The 25,603-nt window shown below is 36.2% G+C and overlaps 1 protein-coding gene across 2 annotated transcripts in view; it reads right to left on the bottom strand.

Annotated features, from left to right (window-relative positions):
- Nucleotides 1-634: 634 nt before the first annotated feature.
- The window catches only part of ccdc85cb (coiled-coil domain containing 85C, b), a 63,276-nt gene continuing 38,307 nt past the window's right edge, over nt 635-25,603 (bottom strand). Inside the window, exons 2-7 of one of the 2 annotated variants that reach the window (XM_065268922.2) lie at nt 24,204-24,283; nt 21,649-21,687; nt 12,317-12,418; nt 5,758-5,850; nt 4,413-4,511; nt 635-2,768 (exon numbers count right to left, since the gene is read on the bottom strand). In XM_065268922.2, the coding sequence (XP_065124994.1) occupies nt 2,679-2,768; nt 4,413-4,511; nt 5,758-5,850; nt 12,317-12,418; nt 21,649-21,687; nt 24,204-24,283 (503 nt within the window). In that variant the 3' untranslated portion in view covers nt 635-2,678. The remainder of the gene's footprint in view (nt 2,769-4,412; nt 4,512-5,757; nt 5,851-12,316; nt 12,419-21,648; nt 21,688-24,203; nt 24,284-25,603) is intronic. The other variant, XM_065268923.2, reaches the window with a different exon arrangement.

Below are 25,603 nucleotides of genomic sequence, written 5' to 3'. Positions count from 1 at the left end.
TCTGGTCTATATGTAAACTCTGTGTGTGTGTAAAACAGGATGCACATATAAAAGCTTTCATTAGAAAATATTTTTCTTTTATTTGTGTCGTCTGAGAAATATTAATTTACTCCAACAACCATTAGGGGGCAAACTTGACAAAGGTTTATATTTTGCATTGGCACGTGAACGTCGTCCTCACTCCTTATGAATATCAAGAGGACACATTCCTAGAGTTTTCTTTCAAATAAAGGTTAAAATGCTCCCCCAAAATATGTTATTTATGCATATTGCTGTTAACTGTATAGGCTCACATTATTATTATGGCATAGGCTGAATGGCACAAATGACATTTCTACAGTATAAATGCATTAAACAGCAGTACAAACACTGCGTAAAATACTGCAAAAAATAAATAAATAAATTGTGAAGCATTTTCTTCCTATTAACATATACTATAAAAACAATATAATTGTGCCAAAATACAAATAGCCTACTTTCTTTACACAAATTATTTGAAATTGATGACTTGGACTGAATAATAAAGAAAAGGCAACCAATAATAACCCAGATAAATGGGAAGTCTTTTGGGGAAGTTAAAGCCCTTAGATCTTTGAAAGGATGTACACTTGCAATAAACAAATGGAAAACAATGTGCTTAAACAATAGAATGTTTATTGATAAAATTGGGCTGGATTCACTTTGTACATTTTTTTTTACATGTTTGATAAAATATCAGCCCGATCTCTCCTGGTTTGTGAAAGGAATCTGCAGTCATGCTTAACTCTATTAACACTGAAGACAGGATAAACCTGAGGATTTTACACACAATAAAATACAGGGTACAGGCCATACGGGCTCCAAATAAAACCCCATGCACAAAGGAGGCAGCAAAAGCCAAATAAAATCATTTTAAAAATCATGGCTTTGTTTTAGGCCGTTTCTCAAGAGAAACTTAGGATTTCTTTGCAACTCTTTTATTTTATTAAAAACAATAGCATCTCATCTTTGTTTAAAGTGGGGTCAAACAGAACCCATGCCAACCAATCAAATCAAACACACTCTCTTATAAAGCCAAACCACCTCTGATGTGTTGAACTCCTCCCTTAGTCGATGGCTATGTTCATACTGTATTGCATTCAGTACATACAGTAGCTTTAATATAAGAAAACTCATATTTGTTTGACACTGTTTGAAATAAAACTAGGGAAAGAATCTTACTATGCTCTCACATACTGTTACAGGCATGCATTTATTTAGCTGCTTTATAACTTGTTATATCCAAACCTTGAGTGCGGTTATGATTTATGCTTAACAATATTTTGTTTTTGGCACACAGCACATTAAGATAAAACTCTCATACTTTTTTCATTGATTTTGGTCGTAAATCTGAGTAAACTCTGCAGAATGAAGAAGCTAAGTCTATTTTCCAGCCAAATAATTCAATATAAAGTTTATAATTTTTGTATTTGTGAATGATGGGCGTTCAATTAATGTGTCTCTTAGACAATTTCATCTTTCAGCCTATTTACTAATGTTGCTTTCTGCAACCTTTTTATGTATAGTGAAACACAATTAAATTCATGTCTGTCAATTTTTTGTCGTGACTGGAAACAGGTTAATACAAATGGATTAAGCAATTATTTACCACTGTTCTTGACCAATTATTATCCAGGACACGATATACAAAAAGGGCTGAAACAGACAGATCTATGTATTAAACACGCGATGTAAATATGTCATTTCTCCAGACCTGACCTGAGAGGTGTGATTGTCGAGCGTGCATAGCACACCGCTTTAAAATCGGACATCTTAATTGTACAAAACATTAGAATTTGGTAGAGATTGCTTCTTGTTTTTCTTTCTACATACAGGAACAAAAAGAAATCATTGCGAAATTGTGCTGCTGTCGTTCCAAAATTTGTTGCACTGTTAAGAAAACCCCAAACGTTTCATAGTGGTGTACTTAAAAAAACAGCCACTACAAAAAGTAAAAACATCTAAAAAGACTTAATATTAAATTGATTTGAAGCTTTTATACATATCTTACATTGTTATGATGAGAGTCATTTAAGTCATGGTGAGGGAATGGCACAGTGGAGTGAGCGGGTCTGCTAATGCCCACTTTGCTCTGAAAGAAGTAAACCAAAGTTCAGTGGACCCAACTTTGTCTAGAAGGTCACACAATAGCGAGTTATCTGACATCACTGTTTTGTAAATTAGAAACAAGATTTGAGTCGACTACATGTGACTAGCTGCCCGTAGTAAGCACTTCATAGGCTCTCTCCCAAATGGCACCTTCAGCCCTCGCCGCCCTCCTCCAGGTTCATACTTTGCCATATGGGATGTTTGCAGTGCAGCCTCAGCGAATGGGTGAATTAAGAGTGAATAGCGGTCGTATGCGCGTCACATCTGACGGATGCGACATTCAAGGGCAAAAATTGGGACGGGGCTATAGATTCAAATGAGATTCACGATAATATATAAAAAAGATCAAATATAACACATGCCTGATACACAGATGCCAAGCTACAGAAATCTGAAAAATGTAGTGTCACTGGCAAGTCAAAGCACACCGACCGCAAATGATTTAGAGGACAGGAGTGTATGTGTTGCATGTTGTTGGCTGGACAGCTTCTCAGATTGGCCCTGCTGAGGTTTGATAGTGGATGAAGGTCGCTCATCGCCTGTTAAAGCAACTATAGAGGACCTTTGAACTGGTTCCCAGAGAGTTGCTGTCGGACGGATGGCTTTGATCCTGCCGCGTCGCCGAGCTTGCGCCACACCACCTGATCACACACAAAGATGTAAAATAAACAAACAGTATTTCAGTACACCCAAAACCTAAAATGGGAACATGAAAGGACTACTCGTATGAAAAGACTACACATCAAGAAAGCAAACGACTCTGGTCCGGATCCACACCAGATCTGCGCCAAAGTCAGCAGCTCCGGCTTGGATTTGGTGTGGATCAGGCCCGCAGTCGTTTTCTAAATATTTTTAATATTTCTAAGTATTTTTCAAAATAATGTCAACAATTAGATTATTGCTGTCCACGGAAAAACTTGGTTTGATAATTAGATTATGATTATATTTTTACTTCTGTTGTTACACGTTCAGGTACTTTCTTTAGGTTGCATGCACACCAAGGCATTTATGCCGGCGGCTGAAGTATGTTTTCAATTGTATTCAATGGAAGCGCAGCGCTTTCAAATTTTATCCACGCTGAGAGTTGAAAAGGGTCAGCTCGTCAATGTCACTTCTCACCTGTCCGTCCAATTACAGTGGAGGAGGGGCGGGACAAAGCGCTCAGCTGAAAAAAAGCTGGCAAGTGCCTACAGTCGGCGTCCACCCGGTGTTTTCAGCCGCATTTAAACGCTTTGGTGTGCACGCCCCATAGGGATCTAAAATCGCTGTATATGGGTGTAACTGCTCATTGAATTCCTTCCAAAAAGATAAGCTGAGCTCTATCAACACATTGATTGTTCACATTGGTGTTGAAGTAGCTGGGATGAAGCTCCAGGTGAAGGGACAGAGGTGTTATTGTGCTCTCAGCTGGATTTCTACATTCCACTGAGAAATATCAGCTCACGCTATCATGACCTCAGAGCTCTGTGTATCAACCTGTCTCTTTTTATACTTTCCACGTATTGTCCACATTCTCTAGGGTCTCGCCCCTTTGGTTACAATTGGTTGCCAATACAACCTTACATAACATCATATGAAACAAAGAACCTATCATGGCAAAACATTTTAACCTATCATGGCAAAAATAGTTTTTTAAATATTTTTCAAAATATAAAAAAAATATTTTTGCTGAAAATATTGGAATATGTTTACAAAAATATTTTTTTCATCGATTTTTTTAAATATATTTTTTAAAAAATAGAAAAGTATATACATTTTGAAGCTTAAAAAATATATATTTAGCTCTCCATTTATTTCAATCCAATCCAATCTTGTTTCATATTTCATATCATATTCACGTTGTATTGGAAGAAAAACTTTGTTTATGTTACGAACCTTTTAAAAAGGTTCAAATTAAATATATTTTCAACTTCAAAAATATACTTTATAAAATTAACTTGGATTTAGTATATATTTAAAATATATTTAGGCAAAAATACTTTTCTGCCATATGGGATATAAAATTTGAAATACCCATTGAAATACATTTTGAAATTTAGTTTTAACCTTCATATCAACATATATTTCCAAATAAAAAAAAATTCAATTGAGCATAACATTCTACAAAATGTATTTTAGCATATATTTAAAAAACATTTTTGGCCAGAGAAATTATTTTTTTGCTGTATGGGAACATTTTGATACAAATGCATACAGCTATTATTATTAGTAAACCAACAGCACTGTTGAAATAATAATGAAAATAAAAGAGCAGAGTGAGAGAGAGAGGAAGGTACATCACTCACATTGCACATCTCTCGTACAATGGCCTTCTCTTTGTCACTCAGGTCTTCCTCACTTTCTTCTGGAAGCTTCTTGTCCATCTTATCATGGACCTCCAGAACCTGTTATTACATTGTTAAGAGCGTTTAAAAGTTCAGATTAGGGCTGTGCAAAAAAATCAGCTGTGATTTTCATGCGTATTTTATTAGTAAAGCCGGGGTTTGGTGATTAGTATTATATCCCCATCACCTGCTTTCAGATGGAGCGGCATTTACTATACAGAGCCGTAGTTAGGCGAATAAGGAGCTGGCGAATCGGGAGCTCGATTCAGCCTCGTCCCGTTTACGGATCTGTGTAATAAATGCCACTCCATTTTCAGATGATGCAGGTGATGGCGATGTACTTTTAATGACAGAACCGGCTTTACTGATGAAACACGCATGAGAATTGCACAGCCCTAGTTCAGATGCAAAACTCACTAAGTGCGTCTGACATTTTTTCTTGTAAATTAGCATTTTTATCAGACTCTTGACAGATTCTGCCAACAAACCAGTATTTCTGAATGGCCTGAATAAAGCAGATTTAAAGTGAAAGTATTTGATGAATGTATAATACATGTCGAGAGCATTCAATCAATATCAGTATCTCATTTTTGACAGAAGTGGCGTTTAGGGGTCAGATGTTCAAACCATTTCTGTTAACAAAATATTTAGCTGTGCTCCATAATCACCCTTACATATTCACAAACATACTTCACTCTAAAAATGGCTGGGTTATTTTTTACACATGCTGGGTATAAAATTGACCCAATGCTGGGTAATTAAGCTATGGTTGCTTAACAACAACCCAACATTGGGTCATTTTTAAACCAGGATTGTTGGGTCAGTTTTAACCCAGTATTGTTGAGTAATGTTTAATTATTTAATGTTTAATGTTTAATGTTTAAGTCCAGTATTGGATACTCAGCATTACCCATACTTTGTCATTATAGTGTATAAAAATTATTTTATTGTTAAATATGTTAGCAATAAGGTACGAGAGGCTGTGCTGTATCGTGAATAAGTAACGGTTGAAGGGCTCCTTGAAATGACTTTGTGCTATTTTTCTTTCAAATGAAATCAATACGTATCCTGTTATTTAATGCAGTGACATTCATACATTTTATGTGTAAATGCTTTTTGGGGTCAGTTATATTTCAGGAGTAACTGCAATGACCTTCATGAAGCACAAAAACTAATCTTGTTGTACCAATAAAATAAAAATTGCTGATCCTATTTTCCTCCAGCATTTAAAAGATTTCCAAGCAATCACATCACAATAAATGAAGACCCTAATCTAATGATAGTGGTCCGTGTGTGATTTATGTACCTTCATTGCATGAACCACAGCTTCAGGTTTCTGTGCAGATGAGAGAAACCCTGTGGATGGTGAAGATTCGCTGGTTGGTAGTCTACCTGTGCCCTGGAGAACAGAATGTATGAGATGGTTAGTAATTAAGTACAGATAAAATTGTGTGTCATTTTATGAAATTCTGTCTTTAAAAAAACCTTTAAACTCTACATTAAATCATCCTACATAATGTAAAGAACATTCTGTCAAAATATCTTTAATATTAACTGAGCAAGGTCATGTCAATGATTGAAAAGATCAATGAGTAAAATCAAAGTTTGATGATGAGACTCTGGCCTGGATTTCATAGATAATGTCACACATATAGGGTGATGTGCCACAAATGAAACATTTTATCAAACAACTAACATAAAAGCATAATGGTAAAAGGTACTTTAACACACACACGCACGCACGCACGCACGCACACAAAAAAAAACAGTTTGGCTCATAATCACTGGTATAAAATTACTGTGAAGACATAACATCTTGGCACTCCACCCACATCTGTCATTTATGGATCAAAACGTGACTTTAGAAAACAGTTCAACCCTATGGTTAAGATCTACCTTCACTGTATAGTTAAATCTTTCCTAAAACAGCATGGTTCACAGAAATTATCATAATTTAGGACAGTTTACACCAGGACACATAAAACAACCCTTTGTGTAATTCCTGTCATGGCTTGTCGGTGTGGACGGTGTCCCACTCATTTAAACTGATTTAGTGCAAAATTATTATCTCCAAATCTGTTCAGCATTCTGCAAAAAAATATTTCTAAGTTTGTAGCTTAAGTCGTAAAGTGAGTTGAACACTTTAAAATTTTGTGTATGTCCTCCACAGACAGTAAGCTATGTAATGATCATTATGTGAAGAACCAGAATCGCCAAAGTCCTTTAAGAGAAGTTGCGCCACTAGGCGCCTATGTTTGCAATGCCTCTAGGCAGTTATTAAAGTCATGCAAGACTAAAGATCCCATTTACCTGAATGCAGAAAAAATGAAACAACATGCAATATTTCCGACCAACAATTAAATCTGACATTAACTGTACCATAACCTTTCTTTCTTATGCTGCGTTTACACCAGCCGTGGTAGAGGCGTGAAGCGCTAGTGATTTCAATGTTAAGTCAATGTGAAGACTCGTTGACGCGCGTCTGGAGGTCTCACGGCGTTGATGAGGCGTTTGGCACGGAATATGCGCGAAGTGTGTGCTTTTTGTGCATTTTGCGATTGACGCGAATTGCCGACTGACGCCCGAGTTGAAAAATTAGAACTTTGGTGGAATTTCGTGCCGCATTAACCAATCAGGAGCCTGCTTGCTGCTGTGGCAGCAACCCCGCCCGGAAGTCACTCATTCAACCTGAAGGAACGCTTGATGTTATCCGTGAGCAGTCACCCGGAGCTATACGACATCAGTTCTTATTTCTATAGAGGAGACAGGAATAAAAAGGACCTCGCTTGGAAGAGTGTCAGTGAGGACTAGGGCTGTCACTTTTTATTCGATATTCGAATATGCATTCGAACATGACGTGAAATATCCGTATTCGAACTTTAAATAAACCATCTGGTTTTTTAAATGCCATATGTAACGCATTTTTTACAGTAACACCTCGTAATACAAACGCGCGGGTTATAGGCTTTATGTGTCCTTGTTGTCAATGAGATTACTTCTCACAAACACGCTCAAGTGCGGGATATGTGTGCTTGTCAATGACGGGCATTAAATCCGCAGAATTCTGCGGAGTTTTCTGCCGAAATCTGCGGGCGCGAATTCCGTTTTGGCTCCTATACTCCTGCTGCTGTTCAAGTTGTCACGTTATTGTCTGTAACTGTTCTGAATCGTTTTTTCATATATAAGTTTTGTATTCATAAGTTGATAACCTGCTGTTTCAAACATTAAGTAAAAAGGTAATCCAGACAGCCCAGTTTATGACTGTCACTGTTAATAAATTTGTGATTGAATCCACATTACGGTGGGTTTTTGCTGCGCGCCGGGGGGGGGGGGAGATGGGTTGTGCCCAGATATTCGAATATATTCGGATACATTGCATGATATTCGAAATCCATTCGAATTTGATTTTTCTCAAAAGTGACAGCCCTAGTGAGGACATTGGGCAACCTGGTAAGTTGTAATACACATTTCACTTTTGAGTCATGTGACGTTTAACGACCTGCGCCGTTTATTTTCACCCTATAGTAAGGTTACCAAATACAAACCGGTAACTCTCTCGATAAATGCACAATCAACATCAGTCATCTTGCAAACAGACAATATTCGCACTTGCCGTCTCCCACAAGCAGCGGATTTTGCCTCTGACGCGCGTCAAATGCTTGCTTTTTCCGAATGCCTTCAAACTGTTCAAGCGGCAAACTAGGCAGTAAACGCGGTTGGTGTAAATGCAGCATTAGGCATAAAGGTCCACTGTGTAGATTTGTAGCGGCATTTAGCAATATAATTTGCAATAAATGGTTCAGTATACAGCTCACCCGTTCATTTCAAAATGCATAGAGTAGCTACGGTAGCCACTACAGGACAAACACGTCATTGTCTAAGACAATTAAGTGACAAAATGCGCTCTATAGAACAGTGTGTCCAGTTAGGGCTACTGTAGAAAACATGGCGGCGCAAAATAGGGACTTCCTTATCAGGAGACCCGCGGTGTATGTAGATAAAAATGGCTCATTCTAAGGTAATAAAATCAATAGTTATGTATATTATATTGCACTTCGGTCAAGATATCATTCTAAATGTTACACAATGTGCACTGGTAAATTGCACTTAAAACAAGTTTTCAAGGTTGTTTGAGCTACTGCGCATGCATGCGCACAGGTTGGCAAGCACTCTGTACAGAGCCCCTCACGAAATGTAACAATTGTTGTGTGGTTCTTTAACTGCAAGGTGAGACTTATATTGGCAGAGCGGCCATATTGAGATCTGGATTTTCCACTATTCATAGCTATAGCAGTACTACATCTTCTTATATCCAATATCTTTGGTACCACTGCCCTCCAAAACTTAACAGCCCCCTATCAATCATCATTACAGTTCCACCCTTAAGCTAAATTATGAAAGGACACATGCTCTCTGCAAAAGTGCATCTGCATGTGTTTAGTGATTAAAATCTACTAGCAGATAATTATAAATCTGCCACACCTTAATACATAGTCAGGTGCTGCTACTTATGATTCAAAGCATCACTGTATTACTATCAGTGTTGGGTGTAACTAGTTACTAAGTAATTAGTTACTGTAATTTAATTACTTTTCCTTTGAAAAAGTAAAGTAAGGGATTACTCTTATTTTTCTTGTAATCTAATTACAGTTACTTCTGATGTAACTAAATACTGTGTATGGACTCTAAAACAATTATGTATAGTACTAATACAATAGTGGATTCAACATGGTTTTAGTTTACAATTCTCATTATTAACTGGTTGATTATTATTAGCATTAATATTAAAGGAGTAGTCCACTTTAAAGATGGGGCCCATTGACTTACCATAGTATTTTTTTGACCTACTATGAAAAGTCAATGGACCCCATCTATAAAGTGGACTACTCCTTTAATGAGATGTTGGCTGTTTATTAATACTTAATAGCACATATTAATGCCTGATTCTGCAAAACCTTATTCTACATTCTTAACCCTCCCATTTCTACCAATACTTAAAACTAACAACTTCTTTAGTATTAATAAGCTGTAGTTGGAGTATATTGAGGCAAAAGTAGTTAATAGTTAGTTAATAGAGAGAACTGGACCCTAAAGTGGGACCAGAATAATTGATGTCCTTTTGTATATTATTTCTTCGAGCCATTTCAAGCCTATCCTTGTATCATGTACTAAATATGATTTAGAAAGTAATTAATAAGTAATTAAATACTTTTTGGAGAAAGTAATTTGTAAAGTAATCTAATTACATGATTGAAGATGTAATTAGTAACTAGTAATTAATTACTTTTTTTGAGTAACTTACCCAACACTGATTACTATACTGAATCATTAATGTGACAGTTTCTGTGTAAAATTAAGGTAGTTGGGATATAGCTGGTCTTTAGTGGGTCCAGCTTGGTTGAGGTGGTTGACCAGCCAAGCTACCACTCTACACTGGTTATAAATTACACACAAATGCATCATAACTTTAATAATCTGTTTTAAGTCAGCAGGGTTGAGCTCAAGAGATATGAGGTTCATTCATAATGAAAACTACATTCCATTTAAAACATTCATCTTACATTAAATACAACAGCACAGACAGCTGCGAAGGACAAAAAGTGTCTAGGATCATTTAATCATTCATGCTTCCAGAAAAGAGCCGGATATGATCCGCATACATTAACTCCAATGAGGCCTCGAAATATCCCATTAGAAAACAAAGACAGACGGCTGTGTCATGTTGTGTGCGGAGTTAAGGATGAAATCGCAAGACTGTAGTGTCTGTGCTTCACATAAGAGCTTATCAACTAAAACCTCTGGAAAGGAATCCGACACACTGTGAGGCGGTTACCATGGAAAACTATTTTTAATGACTGAATAAAGACTACAATGAGTTCAGGATTCAAGACAAAATCATCCCTAAAAGAACAAGTCAGGCCGAAGGTTTATTGCATTGTAAAAAAGTATGCACTGCAATGGTAAATTAAGTATCTACAGCTTAAATGATTGGCTCAAAAACTAATGCTCAAAACTGTGTGTATTTGCAAAGATGGCTACATTCAAGTTGTGATCCACTCTTAGATAAAATGTACACGTAAAAAAGTGTCACTGGGGCAGTATAGGCCTACCTTTTCAAAACGTACACTTTTGTACTTAAAAGGTGCACATTGGTACCTTAGAGGTGCATACTGGAACCTCAAAGGTACACATCTGTACCAAAATGGGACATATTTACATTTTTCTCTCAGAGTGTATTGCTTGCAGATAGAAAAGAGCACATACTCTATAAAATGCTAGGTTATTTATAACCCAGCGTTGGGACAAAATAAGACAAACCCAGGGTTAAATTAACCCAGAAAATGTTTATATTTGACCCAACAATAGGTTGAAACTACCCAGCATAGGTTAAGCTACAACCTAATGAGGTGGGTTCATCCCTTTATGACCCAACGCTGGCTTGAAAATAACCCAGCATTTTTTAGAGTGTGTAAATGCATAAATTCAATACATCAACCATATTTACACCATTTTTTATGTATTATGATTTGGGATGCTGTAATCCTAATCTGTTTTATTATTGGACAAAGTAGGCTTTGGCCTTTGAATGAGGTAAATCAATCCTTACTTATATCTTGTGTTAGCCCAATAGGTGCCTCTTTGATGCAAAATAATAAAATCATTAGTATATTAAATACATTAGAGACTATGGTATTCCAATGTCCCAGATAAACCATTCCCTAATTTAACTGCCCAGAAAATAGTACTATAATTCAATAAAGGAGGACTGTGATGTCTGGAAATCTCGATCAAACCACACACCATAGTGTTTGCTCACAGGAGGTGATGAGTCAAATCAAATTAATAACATTAAAACTTGATTTCTGAACTGAAATCACCCAAATTTACTCACCCCGAAGCCGTCTGAGATATATATATCCATCATTTGTCAGACTTCTTACAAAACCACATCGATAACCAAGAGAAGGCCTGTATTTATTGCACCTGGATTACTTTTGTGAAGGATGGATGCACATTATTTGGGCTTGAAGTAAGTGGACCCTCTTCTAACTGTTATAAAGCTTTAAAGAGCTAGGACATTTTCTAAAATAACTGAAATTGTTTTTGTCTGAAAAATGATAGACATATGTATTAAGGGTGAGTAAATCATGGGGTAATTTCATTTTTGGACGAACTATCGCTTTAACGTTTTCAGAAGGTTTACAGGCAGAAATACATGAATATACAGTACAATACAGCATGACTTCATGTGTGCTGCCTGAAGGCTACACAATCAAAGACCCGATTTGCTTTACCTTTCAATTTTTGCATTTCTTTTAGCATATAGATCTGCCAATTTTTTAGGAAGCCACAACGTTTTCAAAGATATGTAAAATCCTTTCAGTACAAAAAGGAAAGCCCTATGGCAGTATACAAAAGATGAAAGATCAAATCTAGGAAGAATCACAGTTTTCCTCATGGTTGCTAAATAGTGACAAAACTGCTGAAACTGAACTTTTTTGAATAAATGTCTTAGTTTTCTCAATGCCTCATTATGTTACATTTTTGTAACATTTGGCTCTACATAATAAACATAATAAATGTACAGGGTATTACATAAAAATTACATAAAAGCAACACTTTACAGTAAGGATCCATTTCTTAACATTAGAAAAAATAAATTAACAATAAAGATACTACTGTAGTATTTGTTAACATAAAGTAACATTTACAAATATTTGTATGACGTAGACACACAGTAGTGGGACGAGCGGTGTTCAGTGTACATTCAAGGACAATGAATGGAACCAAAAGTCATTAAAACATTAGGATAAAACTGATTTTTTTGAATAATGTTTAATTTTTTCTCACAGAAGATCACTCACATTAAGCAAGGCTTCCTGACGCTGGGGGAGAGATGACAGCTGTGATTCTGAGTGGAAGAGGGTCATGTTCTTCCTTAAAGCTCTCAGGTCACCTGGAGCACACTGTCAGATGACACACAGAAACAAACGTGAGACATACAGTAATAACACATATTAGCATATTTTCTCAATGGAAAAGAGAAGTCACAGGGAAAGCAGCAGAAAGAAGATTGATGTGTAGTTTATAAGCCACTGAAGATAGAGACATTACAAGGAGTGGACCACTTTGCTGATAAAACAGATTAAATGAATATTCCACTTTTATTTTTCTGATAATTTACTAAACAATCCCAACCAAGACATAAGGGTCTAATCTAACCTATTACGTAATCACGTTGAAAGCTCATGCATGACGGATTCAAAACTTTCGCTCCAGTTTTTACAAGTGTGGAGAAAGAGGAGCGTTCAGACGTTGTTGTATGTGGAATGATACTAATTAATATCAGTTTATTGTTTTAAATGGTCCACAAGTGTGTGTTTCAAGTGGTGCGTCACATGGCTAGTGCATGACATGAAGTTTTGACGCATACGTTGCCACGTCATCATTGTGTACAAACAGTAAAAGGGTCTATAAGAGTTTTTGACTAAACTCCGCCCACAGGAATACGTCACTCGCAACTTTGGTTTAAACGGCTCTGCTAAGCTGCTGTGGAATCACAACAAACTAAACAAACTATACAGAACTCCATTCGTTTTCTGAAGGAGGGACTTCATAGAACAAGGAAGACATCAGCCCGTTTTTAGAATAGTGATATTGCGCACTGTAAACACAATCATAGCTTTAAAAAAACAGGAAGAACGGGACCTTGAAAAGTATATTTACATTTAGGCATTTAGCAGACGCTTTTGTCCAAAGCCACTTACAAAGATTAGGAAACAATAAAACGATGTGTCATAGGGAGGCGATAATACAAAAAAACCTGTTTGAGAGAAAAGAAAAAGTTATTTTAGGTATTGAAGATACAATGTCTCCCCAGTGACAGACTCTTATTGGTTTAGGGAGAACTAGAATAATGCGGCTTTCACAAAATCCTGCAATGTTTTCCTCAAAAAACTTCATTTCGTTTTCGACCGAAGAAAGAAAAACATAAACATCTTGGATTACATGGCAGTGAGTAAATTATCGGGATTTTTTATGAAAGTGGAGTAATCCTTTAAAGCTAACTAACGTTAGTATCTGGTCTTCCAACCTGCTCTTGATATCTCAGACTTCTGACCGTTCAATTGCCCAAATGCAGCATTCTTACGTCATGCTAGCACAAACTCTAATACAGCTTTATCCTGTATGTATTTTTGTCTAACAAGGGTAAGCTTACATTTCTTCATGCTGCTATAATTGAGACACCCACAGGCTCCAGCTGGCATCATCTCTAATCACCACTGATGCTTATACGGCATTTTCAATATCTTGCTCTAATGTCCTCTAAAACACATGATCTGCTGAAGAAAGGACCTATAAATAACTCTGTCACTCTTTCTTAGGAGAGGTTTGTGTTTTGGGAAGCTGCAAGGAAGATGTGAACTTCACTTTAAGCCTGCAACGTAAACAATACTGTATTATCCAACAGCTATCCATGGTACATGGTCAGAAAAAATTGTCAAAATTTTTACCTAACTGGGGCAGTACCCTATAAAAAGGTCAATCTACCATTTAGGTGCAGATATACATTTGGTACCAATACTGTATGCATCTCTGAGGTAAATCTTTAGGTTGAAAGGTGTACTTTTTGAAAGGGTACTGCCCCAGTGACAGCTAGGGAGCTGTATTGAGTACATGGTACAAACAAGAAATGATTGCACCCATTTGCCAAATACAGGAGGGTCCAAAATTCCACCACACGGAAAAACTGGAACGTATCAGACAGAATTGTAACAATGTCTGATTTCATAACTTCACACAGGTGCTCTCACCGGTTGCACAGGTGTGGTTCTTTACATTAGCTATGGATACGTTCCACTAATATTTTTCTTGTTCCGATAATGTTTGACGACCATAAAGTGAGAACATTATGTTTTAACAAGAAATCAACGTGAACCAACATGCTTTACAAAGGATTTTGCCTCAGGGAGATCACTACCCTTACCACATGTGTCTTCATTTGATCAGTTTTGAAACGAAAACAAATCTCCACACTGTGATAGATTGAGAAGCAGGATCCTCAGTGGGTTTTCCATAAATCATCTATCAGCCCAGCACTGCAGGATATTCATCCTCTCGTCACTCCAGAGTTATTACTGTCCGCTGAGAAGTCACCACAATACAGTCTGCATTGCATTTCTCTTCCAACAATGCTGACAAAGATGAATTTTGTGAAGCAAGGACATGACCCACTGAGATTGTAAATCAATGTGGGACCATAAACCGTGCTTGTGGACAGTAAACATTTGAATGTTTAAGTGTTATGTTGAACACTTTTACACCTGTACAGTCTTGACCGCATTGTGTTTCCTGTGGGTGTTACACTGAAATCCTACTCGATTAAACCATCAGAACATTTTCAGGTTATCCTACACATATGTTGCACAAGCTTTTGGTTAGTGTGAGCAATAAATACTGTGAACATCATACAGCCCTAAGGATTTGTATGTTTAATTACTCATTTGCAGAAACATTTTACAATCATGCCACGCACCATTTTCTCTTATTGATTATGACAACAGTATTAAAGTATGGGTTGCTTATCATGTTGACCTTAAAGGGATAGTTCACCCAAAAATGAAAATTCTGTCTTTATTTACAAATACACTGGATTCAAACTGTAACATTAAACATGATACTGTAACATAAAATCTGGTTTTAGTCTTGGACCATGTATACGCTTTTTTAATTTTCTAATGAGAGTCCATTTACTTTGAAGATGAATTTCAACACGTCTTTATTAACACATCAGTCAGATATTTGCATTTACACTCATCTTTCAACTATTCATCTGGTTATATTTAGGATAAACTGGCATGAACTATGGGAGTGTCAAAATTAATGGAACAATGTTTATTTTCCTGTCAGAATGAATTTCACCTCAGCTGTTGGAATGCAGTCTGTCTGGGCCTCAAATGACTGCATTGTTTCTCTAACAACATCAGCACAATGAAGTATTTCTGAATATTAAAGGGCACCTATTACGCCCATTTTTAAAAGATGTACTATAAGTCTCAGGTGTGGCCAGAATGTGTCTGTGACGTTTCAGCTCATATTACCACACATATCATTTATTATAGCATGTCCGAAATGTTGGGTGAAAGCATGGGCGTCGGAACCATTATACGTGGGTGGGACAGGACCCACCCACTTTTTAAGACCAATGATAATGGACCCACCCACTTTTTCTCTAATTTAGCGCATTTGTCTGTTCACTTATCAAAGCGCTGATAGTCCAAATCCATTCCACTAGAGCAGGGATCCCTAACCTTTGCTTTTTTTACACCGCGGACCCGTTTCAGCTTTTAAACATAATTCGCAGGGGTGAGTGGACGCTGAGTTGCTGTTCGAACATAGTGCTGAAAAACCTCCTTTGCCAAATGTTTTAAACAGAAGTAAATGTCAAACAACCATGCATTAGGAAAATTAATAACTGCTTTATTTATAGTATATTTTCTATAGACGTGTAAAACCATATTATAGCGGATTATTTTACTTTCATTGTTTCACGAGTTTGCCTGCCCATTTAGTCTTAATAATTAACGGTAAACGAACTTAGCTTGGTGTTCTTAAAGGCAGCTCAAACCTTAGGTCGGACTCGAGCCCCAAGTTCAAGACACAGAAGAAAAAAAGAGGAGATGATGAGGAGAGATGCCTGAATAGGGGTGACCCCGAATAGTCGAAGATTCGATGCATCGATAGGAGAAGCCTGATTCGACTACCAATCTCACAGTACAATCACTCGCAGATGTGTTATGAAATGAGGATCATTCAATTTTAGCCGTATATGGGTTCACACATTATCTGATTTCACATATAACAGCTTTCTCACAATATATTAATATACAGCATATTATTATAATGCTGCAAATAATATGTGAAGTAACAGCTTTCAATAAATATTTTTAAAATGCGTTAATAAATCCAACATCCCATGTGACCGGGCTACACGGAGGTTTCTTAGTTAATAAAACATTGCCTCTTTGTTTCTACATTTAAAAGACAAAGCTGGCAATTATATTATGGCTATAGATTTCTATTCTTTCAATAATTTAATTTATTTTTATTTATAAATCACTCTGGGTTATCTGATTTGATTTAACTATTTGGCTTGTGTTTTGTTTCTGTGCACTTGAGGCATTTTGCATATTTGTTCTGCACCTTGTTACTTCTGATGACCTTATTTTATTTAAAAAATGTATCTATTATAAACGTAAATTCTGATCTAATTTAAGTCTGTTAATTTTGGATAGCTTTTCGTTGTATCAATGTTGCGCTACTGCGTGGTGGCCATGCTTGCGCATGTAATTTAGCCGAACAGGCTAGGTGCTCTGCCTCTCATATTTAGGAGTTCATCAAACTAAACATTAAAAAACGGATGTTTTTCGACGGGTATAAGTTTTTAAAATGTATTTATCATACATTTTGGTTATCTTGTCAAAAGTTAAACTACAAAACAGGTAAGCCGTTATTTAAAATTTCGGTGATGAAACGGAAACTATCTGCACCGAACCTATTTCTGCCTGACTTTTCTTGTGATTTAATATTATGGTTGGTGTTCACTTTTAAATGATAGCAAAGAGATTCCTGAAATAAATAATATCATCAGGTCTTTCTGTATCTAAAGTGAATACAGAGAGGATCAAAGTCAGAGCAAGCAAACAGGTATTTCTGTGCTAAATAATAACGCAGAGTGTCTATAAAATCATTAATTTCAGTGTTTTTCATGTTATAAATTAACATTTAATGAATTGTAAATAAAGATTAGTTTTTATCATTTACAGTCACAATCACAAATTATTTGTCATTACTCATTTGTCGGGGTTTTTTTTGGTCATGACTGCTTTGACGCGCTATATCTCCAAATTAAATAAAAACACTGAATTAGCCGAGGTTTCCAAGGCAGAATCCCCTTTGTTATTTTTTTTAGGTTTAGTTATCAAAATGTATTTTTGTGTGATGTTCTGTAGATCTTGGCTTTAAAATGTTATGAGGAATAAATAAACAAATGTTGCCTTATATATTTTACCTTAAAAAAATAAATATATAAATGCATCGTCAGTTTTGTCTTCGTTCATCACTTGAAAGACAGTTTTGGTCACTTTAACAGAAAGTTGTTTATGTGTGCTGCTTGTGAAAGAAAATAAAAGTTAACAATTTGTACCTGGTCTGGCCCCCTCCCAACCCATGCAGACAAACATAGCTATGATTCGACTATCGGTCGACTATGGAAAGATTCGACAATTCTGATTCAAATACGTAAATCCTTAGTCGAGGACACCCCTATGCCAGAAGAATTGCGTCTGTCGCGGAGGCACAGAGATCCCGTTTTGCTTTTAATGATAATTAACACAGCACTAAATGTGGTTCCTTTCAAACGTTAAAAGTGTAGGCTACTTGTTAAAATATTATTACTGCTGTAAAATAGTTTATTTTGATTATGGTCCCACGATCGCTGGATAATTTTCAAGTTTTTTTTTACAGAAGCCTGCAATTACTTTTCATTTGCGACATGAACGTCCTCACGTATTGTTATTATTTGCGAGGTACATTTGCAGAATTCATAAAGTCATACCTCTGTTTAATCGATTGTGTTTTAGAAGTACACATGCTCAAACTCTTATGACAGCATTGTTTCCCGACGGATACCATAAAATAAAGTGATCTCATTTCCAGAATCTCAAATTTATATTTCTCTAAGAGAGAGAAAGAGAAATTGGGTATAACAAATAAAAAAGGTATACAAAAGTTGTATCAGTTTACCTTCATTCGTTTTTCTTACCTTTTATTTCCTCAAAATAAAAAATAAACATTGTAGCCTACTGTCAGCAGAGTAGAGAAAAAAAATGACACAGAGAAAGATAAATGAAACATGACATCTGTCATTATTTGCAAAATATTTAAAGGGCTATTACCAGAATTTCGACCGTAATAGGCTATTGTCTTTAATTTAATAAACGCAAATGTTCAGGCTAATTAAAAGGAAACATGAAAATGTCATCTATTGCAGTAAATGTATTTTTCGGGGGGGGGGGGGGTTATGTGGGGACCCACCCACTTTTCATTTGCTTCCGACGCCCATGGGTGAAAGCAAAAAAGTGCTGTTTTCATGAGTGTGTAGCTTTAAATGTAAATGAGCTACAGCTCCTCACGCCCTTACCAAAAGGGACAGTTAAAATAGATCTGATTGCTGTGAATACAGTCTGAGATAATAGTATCTCACTATTTAGATAAGGTGGACAGAGTACTACTCGCTGAGGGCGGAAACTATGGTAATGCAGGACTGTCATTTAGTGGCCGTGGGCGGGGCCGTGGGCGGGGCTTTATCAGTGTGACGTCACATTAACAAGAAAATCAAAATGATATGTCTAATAAGACTGCTTTGGTTAATTAGGAATTAAAAAATAAGGAGTGGGTGAATTTGTTTTAATTTTAGGTTGGTTGTGCACACATTTCAAATGTACATTTATGTCCAAACCTTGTGAAAGTGGATTTTGCATAATAGGCGCCCTTTAATGCAAGCGTTCAAGTAACTAAACACAACAGACTTTACATTTTTCATTGTTTGTTTTGATTTGAGATTTGATGGGCATCTTTGATAATATTTTATAATATGAATGGGTACAATGTTAATGATGAGTAGTTTTTAAACTCAATTATTAAACTCAACTAGTTTCAAATACTGTATGTTACTAACACAGCTTTGCTGACTTTAGCGATACATGCAGCATTTACCATGGAGCAGAACAATAAACTTATCTGAGATTGCCAAAATGTACTCCCTTTTAGCCCACTGTTATAGCCATCCATGCCCAATATAAATTATTTTCCTATCCGACAACCCACACTCATTAATAGATGACTGACCATTAACATTTACGATAATATTTAAATGTTAAATTACAATTTAAATTAGGCCAATTTAAAAACTATTGAAAAGCTATGGTTACGTCTGGTGTCTAGAGTTTTCAACCCTTGAAACTTTTGTAAATGCTGCAGACCCTGTTTGCTCTTTTGTGTAGACCGACCATAATGAAGACTGTTCTAAACGAAAGCATGGCTGCCCACATTTACTCCCTGATTGGGTTATCTGGATCATTGCTTAGCCTTTCCTGATGCGTCAAGCCCCTATCATATGACATTACACTACCGATAGATGACAACGGCCAGCTGCGACGATCGTTTAAACAATAACATGGAGGCGAAACTGCCACTTGTCAGTTTCCGCAGTTCAGACTCTCTTTTAAGTACATTGTGTGTGTATTCATGACACAAACAAGTGCATAAGTACAACAGTAAACGATCGCTATTTTCACTTACTGTACATAGCATATAGCAGGGCTAGTCAACTGGCGGCCCGCGGGCCAAGTGCGGCCCGCCAATCATCTTTGTCCGGCCCGCCGGTCACCTTTGGCCGTTTCTCAATCGGAAGGCTGCAGCCTCCGGAGGTCGCATATGTAGACTGCATACGTCATCAAGTTTAAGTTAACTGAGCATTACATTCACAAATCATAAGCATATTACAACAATTTACGATTAACTAAGAATAATATTCAACTTTATAATTGTTAAAATTCTGAAATAAGACTTAATGACGTATGCAGCCTGGAAAAGCGACCTCCGGAGGCTGCAGCCTTATTGAGAAACGACTATAGTCTGATTTAAATTCAGCGTGATTACTTTTACCTTTCCACTGTACAAGACAACACAGAAAGGGGCTGTGTGGGGTACCAACCATCTGCGGGGGCATATCTGATCCAATTTGAGCTTTGGATGCATTAAAGAAAATAAACTTATGCGACTACACTGCATGTGACGCGGCGACCGGAAGTGATGTATTTTAGTATTCCAATCAAAACTGTGTGCAAAGTTAAAATTATTAATTATTTTTTTTGTTTTACATTATCAGTAACACTTGAATACTTTAATTACTGGTAAGTAAATTATATTAACTATACATATATTCGTAGATTAAAGGTTCTCTCCCATGACAGATTTACGATTAAACTACATTTTCATTACGACTGCCACTAGGGGGCGAACTCCCGACAGTTATATCTGTATGTAATGTACAATGGAAAGGCTGTTTAGCCTATATATCTATAAAATATTAAAAAAGAAAACATATAGTGCAATTTTAGTCATTAGGAGAAGACTGGCTATATGTTGTGAATTCTTGACATGTAACAATTAATGAAAGTTAAACAGTTATAAACAAAATATGTTAAGGAGTGTCGATCTTTTACACTTTTACTATTAACATTTGGCTCTTACATGTTAAACTGCAATTGTTTGTAAATATTAATAAAGAAAATATGAGTTTTCAGTAATTAAACTGCTATTTTTTTTGAAAATGCATGTTTTTAATATGTTTTTTTTTTCAAATATACTACAACAAAAGTAACAAAAACGACAACAACACACAAACACACACATATATGGTTAAAGTAAAAATATATCAAAAGTAAAAATGGGGTAAAAGTTTGGCCCGCGTCATATTTACAATTTTAAAATCTGGCCCCCGAAGAAAAGTAGTTGAAGACCCCTGGCATATAGCTAAGAAAATTCCACTTGTCACTTTACGTAAATAGAATATATCATTATATAATGCTTTAAAGCATTTTGTTAAGACTAACCTATTAAAAGTTATAGATACACGATATAGTGTATACAAATTTGTTTTATATTTATCAGTTACCCAATGCATTCCTGCATGGGCTATAAATTCAACTTTTTGAACTTTACAAAGAATGGTCAGTTTTAAAATATGTACTGCATATGTACTGTCTTTCTACTTTATACCTAACGCACTATTTCAAACTTTGAATTTTTTTATACAAAATTAAGGACAGCACTTAAGAATGGAGTCTGTTGCTGGGGATTAAAATGTCCACTGTACTATCAGCGTCACATATAATAATAATGAGAAGAGAACACAAAGAGCTCTCGATATGGAAGAACAAACATTTCAGCTCATGCGCCAGAAGCCCTGAAGCACATCTCCGCATGTCAACACACGTTTGAGCGCTTATAGCCTAGCATGTCATGTACACATTAACGTTTGATCGTCAAAGTAGTGAGGAAATGTGAGGAAGGTGAGAAGAAAGCTGGAAGGAAAAAGCCATCACCCCAAACAAAAATGTGGTTGAATTACCTTCGTAGGTATCTGTGATAAGCTATAACGACCACATGGCTGTGAAAAACAAGAGACATTTTTATACACCTATAGCAAACATATGCATGTAAATATTTGTACATATGTATGTAGTATAATCATCAGATGACTTGCTTCAGTCAGTCTAAGGTGTATGGTTTGTGTCTTAACCTCGCCAAGCTGGCGTTTAGCTGGTAAAGTAGTTGTTTTTTGTACACCAGCATCTAAATGGACTGAAAATTCATTCCACTGGGTCTGGAAATGACTGTGACTGCCAATTTTAGCACTGGCAGGCAAATCCATTGACTTTCTATTTGAGCTGAACTTGCACTTTGCACAAGCTTTCATCCAAAGTGACATGCATTCAACCATTCACATTCACCAGCACAGAAACACTGTCAACAATATAACAACAATATAACCCTGCTTAAAACACAATAGAAACCATCACATAAAAACATCACAGAAACATCTAATGGATTTAATGGTTATAATGGGAATTTTTAAATGGAAACTATAATGGTCTCTGATGGTTCCTATTGGTAATGTCTTGTGTTTTAATAGTGGGATGTTATCTGGTGAATGCGAACCAACAGAACACCATTAAATCCTAATGGGAAAAAGCCAAAACACACTACATAAAGGAATTTGGTAATGGTTTTAATGGTAAATAGCTGATGGATCCTGTAATGGAAGAAATTAGTATTTGTATCAAATCCATTTTAATTTCTGTGATGTTTTCCAGCTAACCTGAAATTGTTAAATTTGAATGACTACTGATCAAAATGAAATGGTTATAGACATTCCTCAGCTAAATCTTAAAATATGAACACATTGTTAAAATCAGGGGTCACATAAAGTATATTACAACAATAGTTAAAATGTTATTTAGGAAAAGCTCAGTATCCTGTAAGTTATCCAAGAGTTCAGTTGAGTTCATGTATGGTCAGGACTGCGTTCCAAAAGATGGAGGTCTCCTCTGAATTATTCATGCTTCAAATGAATTCACTTGCTTTCAGAGGACTGGTGCAATGAGACGCAAACCATTTTCTCTTATTTGACCAGAGGGAGAAAGTAACTCTCTTGCATTTTGAATACAGTCTTACAAAGTTCATTGCATCCTGGGGATAAACTGCATTTAGACATTCAAAGCTCCATGTTTCACATGTTCAAAAAGGGACTTATAACAAAAAGACCCGTACCGCAGTATTGTACACCCGCAACCACGGTGGGAGAGGGAAGCTGACACTGAAAATGTAATGAGGATTTGTTATTAAACGAGAGAAGTGGTGCACCAATCTAAGCACATGTAGGCTTTGTTTTTGTGCATACTGTGATACAGTAAATGCTACCTAGAAGGGCTTTTATAAGAAGCCACTCCAGTGCCCACACAGTGTTTTTATTCTCAATGGAGATTCATAATGTAAGTACAGCATGCATGATGGGTTGATATTAAAGCATCTCTGTGATCTAAGACTGAACTGCCTTATCTTGTTCCTACCTATCCATACATGGCCAATTTATGTCTTGGGGTGTTCATATAAAAAGTTATTTTCATCTTTTGTTGAGGGAAGGTCAGATGAAAGGTTAAAACATGTTTGCAATGCTTTTATTTAATTGTGCAAAAGCAGCTAAGAGCCACCTCCGTCAAAAATATAATGATATTAACCGAATGCTTTGGGCATGTATTATACGTAAATCAAATGCTTTTGCTTCAAATCAGCTAAATCACAGCCTCAGGGCATTCAGAAATACCAGTTTAAATTGTAAACGCTACAGTTTTGCACAATTTTTCAGCAAAGTCCTCTAAATGCATAAAAGAAGAATTGGAAATGCAAAAAGACTAGGGGTGGGAATTGTTTGACTCTCATGAATCGATTCAGAATTGATTAATATATAGGGTCCCATTCGATTTAGAAATGATTCTTGACATACTAATCTGTATATTTGTGACTTCATTACATCGCATTTGCACTCAAGGTCAGACTAGCTTTGGCACTTTTGCTACTAGTCTCTAAACTGTCTATCATATACTGTATTGCATGTAGCTAAGTGCTGAGGAAAGCCATTCTCATTACATATATGTTTACATTACTGTTTCTGTTTTCATGCATCTTGAACTATGGGCCAAAAAAAATCACACACAAGTGCAGTAAAATAAGTGGGCTGCAAGCCTTTATCTTTCCTGTTCTGCTGGATGTGTTTGTGTCAAGTCATTTGTTGTCGAGGGCCAGTGTGTACTGTAGCAGGTGAATGAGTTTGTGACGTTTTGTGTTGGATGGTTGGTGGTTATGCCTTCAGGTTAAACAGGTGATCTCAAAATACAGTCTTAGCTGCTAAAACCCACTCGCTCTTATTAAGCGAAGGTAAAATTGAGGTCAGAGAAGCTGAGGGATTCCCACACAACCATGGTGTAGTGGAAAGCAAAGCACATCTCAACCTACCATGAAATAAAAAATGTAACCCAAATTTCATCCAATAAGGTTGTCAAATATAGGCCCATATTATTTTATGTACAAAGCATAAAGAAAACATGTCGTAACCTCAATCCATACCTGTGACAGCAATTTGTTATTATTTTCCTCTAGTAGCCGAACCTTAGTTTCCAACTGCCGAATGTAGTTTGCGGATGGATCTGAAAAAGACACAGAGAGCAATTTAAATTAAGATGATAAAATAAAGACTTTTCCATTAGCATTCGCATTTGGCAAAACACAATAGAGCAGCAAAATATATTGAAATTACCGAAAATAGCAAACATGCTTACGGCAATATGCATTAATGTGACAGATTTATGTTTGTTATAGAACTTTTAGTTTTATAATATATTTTAATAAGTTCTAATAGATTTTACAAACTTTAAAAAGCATTATTGCACATTTTAGCACGACCGCATATCGGATTTTACTTCAATACTGTCCAGACCTATTGCACAATCAGTGCTTGACATTAACGCTTGTCCACTTGTCAGGGACAATGTTATTGGAATGTCAAGTGATCATATATAATTATTTCTCAGTCTCTTTCTTAGAATACAATCAGAAAATACAGGAAATGTGTATGTAGTATTAAAAACAGTATACATAAACTTTTAAAGATTGGGTGTGATCCTGTGGTGCCATCATTAACAAAGTCATGAAATTATTTTCCTGGTGCTTCAGTAAATTGATTTAGCCTACTTAATTTATCTTGCATGTATTTTAAGCTAATCCTTAGCCTAAAATTAGCTGGTGTCTGATAAACCACAGCTGAGTCTGTTATTTAATCACTATTAGCATAAAATATACATTAGCATGAGAATGTGGTGGCCTGGTTTTCTGAAAAATGATCAAGCCTGTAGCATAAGAAGCATGCAAATGAAGAGTAATAACACTCTTTTAGTTAGGGATGTCATCATGGTTAAAATTATACACATTATGATAGACTTTGTAACAGGGAACACAAAACAAGTTGTTGTTTTTATATTAGAAGCCCAAATGCAAAAGATGCTAAACACCACCTGTAATAAGATAATGATAGTAACCAAATGCTCTCGGCATGTATTATACATTCATCTAATACTTTCAAATGCAGTTATTTACTAAAAGTCAAACCCACATCTATCAGAGTAAAACCCTCAGTAGTGTACAGTGAGGCACTGGATGGCTGTAAATCCACTGTAACATTTTATCAAACTTTATCTGGTTCACTGAAACAAAGGCAAAAGGGTCAATAACACAACATGAACATACTAGGAATGCTCCGATCAGCAGCCGATACCCAATATCGTTTTGTTGCCTTTATGATCAGTGATACCAATGCCCAATACTCATTCTTCAAGCTGATATTTAAGCTCTTTGATGACTGTAACTGTTAAATTTTTTTAGTGATGCACCGATGTATCGGCCGCCGATATTTATCGGCCGATTTTTGATGAATTTGAAACCATCGGCATATCGGCAGTAGCACGAGAAAG

This window comes from Paramisgurnus dabryanus, chromosome 12 (assembly GCF_030506205.2).
Source record: "Paramisgurnus dabryanus chromosome 12, PD_genome_1.1, whole genome shotgun sequence".
In the NCBI taxonomy this organism is placed as follows: domain Eukaryota; kingdom Metazoa; phylum Chordata; class Actinopteri; order Cypriniformes; family Cobitidae; genus Paramisgurnus; species Paramisgurnus dabryanus.
Note: the sequence above shows the minus strand (reverse complement) of the source record. Positions and strands in the feature narration are given on the sequence as shown.